This window comes from Arachis ipaensis, chromosome B10 (genome assembly GCF_000816755.2).
Source record: "Arachis ipaensis cultivar K30076 chromosome B10, Araip1.1, whole genome shotgun sequence".
Classification (NCBI taxonomy): Eukaryota; Viridiplantae; Streptophyta; class Magnoliopsida; order Fabales; family Fabaceae; genus Arachis; species Arachis ipaensis.
In genome coordinates, this window is record NC_029794.2 from 28419166 (window position 1) to 28427171 (window position 8006).

General features: G+C 33.6%; 2 protein-coding genes across 2 annotated transcripts; both read left to right on the forward strand.

Moving 5' to 3' along the window:
* On the forward strand, positions 5145-5924 carry LOC107620448. The gene is made up of 2 exons (XM_016322606.1): positions 5145-5625; positions 5740-5924. The coding sequence occupies exons 1-2, from the start codon at positions 5145-5147 to the stop codon at positions 5922-5924; spliced, it is 666 nt and encodes a 221-aa protein (XP_016178092.1).
* On the forward strand, positions 5925-6695 carry LOC107620447. Its single transcript, XM_016322605.1, has one exon. It carries the CDS (start codon positions 5925-5927, stop codon positions 6693-6695), a length of 771 nt encoding a protein of 256 aa, XP_016178091.1.

An 8006-nucleotide genomic window follows, 5' to 3' on the forward strand; every position in this document is an offset into this window, starting at 1 on the left:
ACATTATCACATTCAACAAACAATTCAATCCTATCCTAGGGTCCACTAGCCTAAGTGTCCAGAAATATTATATATTACATAGAGGAAACTGAAACCATACCTTGTCCGATTCCCAATATGTGCTATACACCAAATTTGTGTCCATATCAAGTTTTTAATCACCAACAATTAATCCAAAGCTCCAATAATTCACAGTTCAAGATAGACATACATAATTTACCATAAATCAATACCTAGGGTTCATCAAATTCTCAAATTTACAAGGTAAAGAGTTTCCTTAGCTTTTTCGATGGTGTTTTGGGCACAAACCACCAATAGCCCAACCTTAGATACCACCTAATCAATCAAAGCACAAAAATTCACTCAAAACCAACACCCACATTTTTTAATTTCTTTTGGCTGCAGAGAGGAGAGAAAATTTCGAGATCTTACCTACACAAGTTAGATAGAACTAACGGACTCGGCAAGAGCTTCGCGTAGCCGCTGATGGCATGCGAATCGAAGCACCGTAACTCGAGATATGGCCACCGAAAGTGGGTGGTGAATAGTAACCTTGCCCCTTTCTCCTCTCAACTCATTTCAGCATGCAAACTTGTGTTTTGTGATGTTATGAGCTGAATGAGCTTCATTAATGATCTTATATATGTTGGGCTTGGGCCCAACTTGGGTTCGGTCTAACCCATTAGCATTTTTTGTCCAACTTTGGGCCAAACCTTTAAAATTAGGGTCCAGTTTTCAACTTTAATTAATTTTCTAAGTTTTTCTACTGTTTTTATCATTCTCGCACAGTACCAGACAGATTTAAGCCGGTATTGCCGGTTAATTTACCGGTTCGCATTTTTACGTAATTTTCTGAAAAAATTTACATTTTCCAACTCAGAAAAATCTAATGAGTCCAAATATCCTGTTTAAATTTTCTAATTCACATTCTAAATTTTTTGACCTGATTCGGGCCATTTAATTTATTTAATTAAGCAGTTAATTAGTCGCGGTTCTTACACAACTCGCACCTTAGTACTTGAAAAATGACAACCGTCCCTATCTTTTATTTTCGTTAAACGCATGAGCCCTTTCTATGAGATTTTCAGTAAAAAATGGCAGAAATACTTGCATATGACATTAGTTTGTATGATTTGGCCTTTACCTATCTGTCATATATAGATGATAATTATTTGATTGAGACTGTTTATTATCTATACAGTCATAAAAACAATGTTGCAGATTAAAGGGATAATATCCATTTGATTGGGACATCGTTTTGATGATTATGTTAGAACTAAACAATTTTAATCGAATGGTTATTATTCACGTAGGACTGATGAATAAGTTATTTAAGCATTTTTTGTTATTTTTTGGCAAAAAATTCTTACAAAAAAATTTATGCGTCTAATAAAAATAATAATGGTTCATGTGTCTAATAAAAAAAATAAGAGATAATTTATCATTTTTTTAATTATTAATGTACAGAAAGTCTAAATTAAAAAAGGACAGAGGCCCAAAAAAAATTTACTCTTAACATTATTATCAGGTTACATAAAGATTATTTTAGTGAGAGATATAATTTGAGAAAGAAAAAGGATCTAAGATACACATTGCCATCAAATTTGTTGGTGTATCAATAATAAATTTAATTTATTATCGATCATAACTAGTAATAAATAATTTGTCCAGTTTTAATTTTTTGTCTGATGCTAAAATCACTAATCACCAACAGCAAAATCTGCATTTTAAACCAAAAATTGAATGACGACCTTCTTTGCAGATGAGAAATTTCAAGAAGCTGCTAGGGCAACAACTTTTTTTTCTTCTTTTTTGTCTATGTACTTTTTGTTTTTGTAGATTTTTCAGCATGTATATATTAAAAAAGAAAAGAAACAACAGAAAATAAAAGAGGTTACAAATAAATTAGTAAGTAACTTCTAGATGTTTATAACTATTTAATTTATAGCTTTTTCTTATTTTTATTATATATTCATTTTCCATTTTTTTCCCTTTATACATGTCAATAATAATGTCGTAGATTCACAGTAAGAGAACATGAAAATCTATTGGATGCACAGATCAATCGATTGAAATTCAGGTTTTCCAAACTTCAATCGATTGGAATTGATACAAAATCGATTGAATTTTGCTAGGTATGTGCGGTTTTTATTATTCAATCGATTGGTCATATTACCCAATCGATTTAAGTTTTCAAAGCAATATAGATTTTCACAATTCAATCGATTGGTTGTGTTACCCAATCGATTGAATTGTACAATGCGTTATATGTTATGCTTCTCTAAATTTTTCTGCTCGTGATTATATTTTAAGTTTTTATTTTGATTTAGATACTCTAATATTATCTTTTCTTTAATATTAAGATTATAAATTGGTGAATAATCTATCAACAATTACTCAATCCTACCATTAGAATCGTTTATCAATCTAATTGATTATCAATTTTTTCATTGTTTCTGTTCATTGTTTGTTCATCTACTTAATATTCAATTTTTCTTTATTGTTTATCCATTTCTTTAATATCCAATATTTGTTCATCATTAATTGATAATCACGGTTGGCAATAGATATCCAATCGATTTTTTTAATGTGGTGTTTAGAAAATAATGCGTTGTTTTGATTACAAAATCGAGATTAATCTCTAATTTTGTAATTCTTTGTTTCGATTCTTTATTCGTGTAATTGATTGTGTAATGAAAAAATAATTTTTTTATCTTTTAGTAATGGATTTTTTTCTAAAATAAAATAAAAAAATTATTATTTTCTAAAACCCAATTTTTCAACTTTAATTTGCCAAATATGAATTTTTTTTATGCAGAACAAGGCGAACTTCACTTCAAATTCCAAAAAAATTGGCTAACTCAAATTATTAATCTTCATAATAGACAATGACAATCATTATAGGAGTACACATGAATAAGTCTTATTTTTATTGGAAAAATAATGGTTTTTTTAATTTATAATAAAAAAATTCTTGTTAAATACGGTTTATTCCCGCGTATCTATGCATTTCTCAAATTGCTTTGATGATTTCAATCGATTGGGTAATACGACTAATCGATTGAATAAAGAAACCCCACATGCCGTGGAAAATTCAATCGATTGAAGTTTAGGAAACCTGAATTTCAATCGATTGGTTTGTGCATCCAATCGATTGAATTTCTAATAAACACGATTTTTCCAATCCAATACGTATATAACGGATCAATGATAAAATTACCATCGATTAAGATTGCAAAATATTTATTACGATTAATGGAGGATCTAATTCGTTATTATTTTTGTTTTTTATTATTAATAAACATAATAGATGAATGATAAAATAATAATTTATAAAATAAAAAATAGTTTTTATGATTAAATAAAATATATGGGGTTAATTTGTAATTAAAATTAGAAACGAACTATTTAGCAATTATTAAAAAACTTAAAAAACATGTTTGTTATGGAACCATTTAATGGTCCAAACGTTGTGGGACCATCGAATCCGATGCCTAGTTAGGGGTAGAGCAACGGAAAAGTCCGTCTAAAAGTTAGCCATTTAGTGTGTGTTTGGATTACAGTTTGTAAATGGTAGTTTGTATAAAATTAATTTTGTAAATTTGATTTTGATAAAAAGTAAATTTGTGTTAACGTGATTTATGTTTGACAATTTTTATATCAAGATGAATTATAGTAAAAATGGAACGTTTAAGACGCTCCACGGATTTCTCTTTTTCCCAACGTGAACCCAAACACACTCTTAGTCAGTTGGTCCATTCCGTTTTACTCAAAATATAACTTAAAACATTTTTAATTATCATCTTTATTATCTTGTAGATCAATAATATCATAAAAATTTGTAAAAAAATAACCTAACCAAAAAAATTTCTGGTCCGTTGAAAAAATCCGCCCTACTCCACTAAAATTCACAAATTAGACAGGTTTTTTAAGTTGGACGATTTTAAATTTCTAGTCCAATTTACATTTTTTAACAAGTTATGCGAGTTAGCCGGACGAATATTTTTTCATCCCTAACCATAATCCCCTATTTTTTCGAAGGTTATTATAAACTTCAAAAATAATATTTTTGGACAATAAAGTAGAAGACATTAAAGAAAGAGAGAAAATACAGAAATTTAGTGTTCTCACGATGAATTTTGGTAACTAAGAATAAATTTCAATTGTCTCTGCAAATTAAATCAACGTGGAAGAAAATTGATGAGACCATGAAAGCAAAGTGCCACCTAAGTATATATAGTTTATATGTCAACAACCTTGTAATTTAGTTTCTTTAACATAAATCAATTTAAGTCCATCTTGTTTTATCAACTGTAAGACCGTAGTAGTAGTTTATCATCTAAAAATAAATTAGTTCATACTTTCCAAAATTGAAAAACTATCCCATCATTCGTAAGCACTAATTCTCCAAACAAATGCCTAGTGGACACTTGTATCTTATGAGAATGAAAAATGTTTATGCCAAAAATGTCAGACCAATAATCAATGCACGCATGCGTTATCCATTTCTTTTAAATAATTAACGATTACACTGTATTTAATTAGTTTTTAAACTTGTATAAGATGAGCACGTGACTTTGGTGGTATAACTATCTAAAACACGCACATAACGTCATTTATAAAATTTTAAGTCTGGTTAGGCATTTAAATTTGTTTGACAATCAAATTTAATTAAATTGGTCTAAATACAATAAAAATCAATTTTATTAGTGAGCGCTTAAATACATGCTCTAACTCCTCGATTACCATAAACGTTTATATTCATGTTCATATTTTTTATCTTTTTTATATTCTTTCTCTTCCTTCTTCTTCACGTTCTTTCTTCTTCTTCACATATTTTCTTTCTATCGTCATTCTTTTATTATTACTATTATTGTTGCTTTTTTTTTTTCTCTTTTTCTTTCTAGTAATTTTGTAGCATTGATTTTTTTATTCTTTTTAAATGAGTGAAACAAAAAAAATTTTAAAAAAATAAAATAAGAAAAAAAGATGAAAAAAAAGAAGCAACTGAATAAGATGAGAACGAAAAAGAAGAAGAACAATTTTAAATTATCTCGGGAAATGGTTGTGCGGGGTGGGAGTATGTGGGATCTGATGGTGCATCTAGTGGGTTGTTATTTATGTGGGATGATGGTTTCTTTAAAATGAGAAATTGCTATAAAGGTGAGCGACGGTTATGTGTTGAAGGGATACTATTGGAGAATCCTATTAACTATGATTTTTTCTTGGTTTATGGTGCTCATAGTAGAGATGAAAAACTTGTTGTGTGGGAGGAGTTGAGTTACATGGCTAGTTTGTGTCCAGGTGCCTGTTGTTTTTTGGGGGACTTCAATGAGATCGTACAGGTGGAAGAAAGGCGAGGATCAGATAGTTTACCTTTGTCGACACAAGATTTTAAGAATTGGATAAATGACATGGGTTTGGTGGACTTGCCGATTACTGACCGTAAGTTTACATGGTTCAGAGGACAATCCTGTAGCCGTATTGATAGAGCTTTGGTTAGCTTGGAATGGATTGAGGCATTTCCAGAAACTCGCTTGAGAGGTGGTCCACGGAGTTTATCAGATCACTGTCCTATTATAGTGGAACATAAGAGGCTAAGGGACGGACCGAGGCCGTTCCGAAGTCTAGATTCGTGATTTTCATATGAAGGATTTCTAAGGATGGTCAAGGAGGAATGGAGAGGGTTAGCAGAGGTACAATTCACCGATAAACTGAAGGCGTAGACGGTTCCTTTAGGAAGATGGCATAGAGACAACTTTGGTGATATGGACAAGAAAATTATGAAGTTTGAGGAAGAGATTAAGAAGATTGATGACATGGTCAGTAATGGGAGTTATGATGGAACATTGGAAGCAAGAAGGAAGGCTCTAGTTACTTGTTGTGAGAAATGGTATGTGAGGAAAGAACTACATTGGAAGTAGATGTCGAGGTCGAGGCATGCGAAGGACATCGATCAAAACACGAGGTATTTCCACAATTTAGCTTCTGCGAGAAGGAGAAATAATAGGATTGATACTCTGGTTATTAATGGAAGATTGATAAGGAATCAGGCTAGGATTAAGATTGCCATCATGGCGTTTTACAAGGGCTTATATCATCAAGAGAGGTCTCCTATGGTGGGCTTCAGAGATGGTCTGGTGGAAAGGATTAGCGAGGAGGATGCTTTGGCTTTAGAGGTGCTACCGTCACTTGAGGAGGTTAGAGAGGCAGTGTGGGATTGTGAATCTTCCAAGGCTCCAGGAAGTGATGGTTACAACATGAATTTCATAAAGAAGTGTTGGAATGAAATTGGCTTAGAGTTCACGGCAGCGGTACTGGGATTTTTCCAATCTTCCATGTTGCCGCCAGATGCTAATGTCACTTGGGTGGCTCTGGCCCCCAATTTTATTGGTGTTAAGGAAATCAAAGATTTGCATCCGATTAGCATGGTGAGGTGTGTATATAAGGTAATCTCGAAGATGCTGGTTAGCAGAATGAGACATATTATGCCAGGGTTAGTAGGCGAGACGCAGAGTGCGTTTGTCAAGGGTCGAAAGATTCATGATGGGGCCCTTATCACGTGCAAAACGGTTCAGTGGATCAAACAGAAGAAGAAGAAAGCGGCAATAATAAAACTAGACTTCCAGAAAGCATATGACAGAGTTAAGTGGAGTTTTGTAGACCTTGTATTGCAGAAGATGGGTTTTAGATGAAGATGGAGGGGATGGGTTTTGGAGTGTGTGATGCGCGAAATTGACTCCGCAATATTCGCATAGATAGACCGGCAAGTGCACCAGGTCGTCCAAGTAATACCTCACGTGAGTAAGGGTTGATCCCACGAGGATTGTTGGTTTGAACAAGCAATATGGCTACCTTTTAGATCTTAGTCAGGCGGATAGAAAATATAGTTTGTCACTAAAAATGCATAAAATAGAATAAATAAATAAAACATTACTAAATAGATGTGAAGTCAGTGATGAGAGAACAGTTGAGGCTTCAGAGATGCTTCTTCCTTCTGGATCAATTTTTCTCACCATCTACTCCAACTTCTGATGACTCATTCCATGGTAGGCTATAATTTACTAACGCCGAGTCAGCGGTCATTAATCTCATCTGCTTCAGATCAAACACCGAGTCAGTGGTCATCCAATCTGAATGGGGGTGAAGCTCCAGTAGTCCATTCCCTTGGTGATCCTACTCAAAGTGCCACAGACAAGGTCGGATCTTTCGGATCAGAGAACGCTGCTCCTTGGATTCTAGCCTATACCACAAAAGCCCTAATCACCCCGTACCTCGGCTGAACTGATGTCTCAAGAAATTCCCAACGAAATTATGGATTAGCCATCTAAGAGATGTATAATCAAGCTTGTAGTTCAATACTATCCTATCAAGGACTTGCACGAACCCGTGTGAAATAGGGACGACGATCAAGTTACACTCCCAATTCATTAGAATGAAGAACGAAGATACATCTTAGAATGGATCAAGCATAGATTGAAATAGAATAGTGATATTATTAATTCATAAGAATCAGCAGAGCTCCTAACCTTAACCTAGGAGGTTAGTTACTCATAGCTTACAAAGGTAGTGTTCGAAAATATGGCATCCAAGTCTCTGAACAACGGTGATCCTTGTTCTATATATACTAATCTAATAACTAAGGATTACAGAAATAAGATAAACTAGTCTTGTAGTGAGAAAATCCACTTTTCGGGCCCACTTGGTGAGTGTTTGGGTGGAGCTTGAGTGAAGCCACAAGTTGGTACTCCCTCTGGGGCGTTGGACGCCAGCTTGGGACTCCTGAATGGGCGTTGGATGCCAGCTGCTCCCTTTTGGGCGTTGGACACTAGGAATGGGGCTGGTGTCTGGCGTTGAATGCCAGTTTTGGGCCTTTATTTCCAATGCAAAGTATGGACTATTATATATTTCTGGAAAGCCCTGGATGTTAGCTTTCCATAGCCGTTGACAGCGTGCCATTTGTACTTCTGTATCTCAAGAAATACTCTTTCGAGTGCATAGAGGTC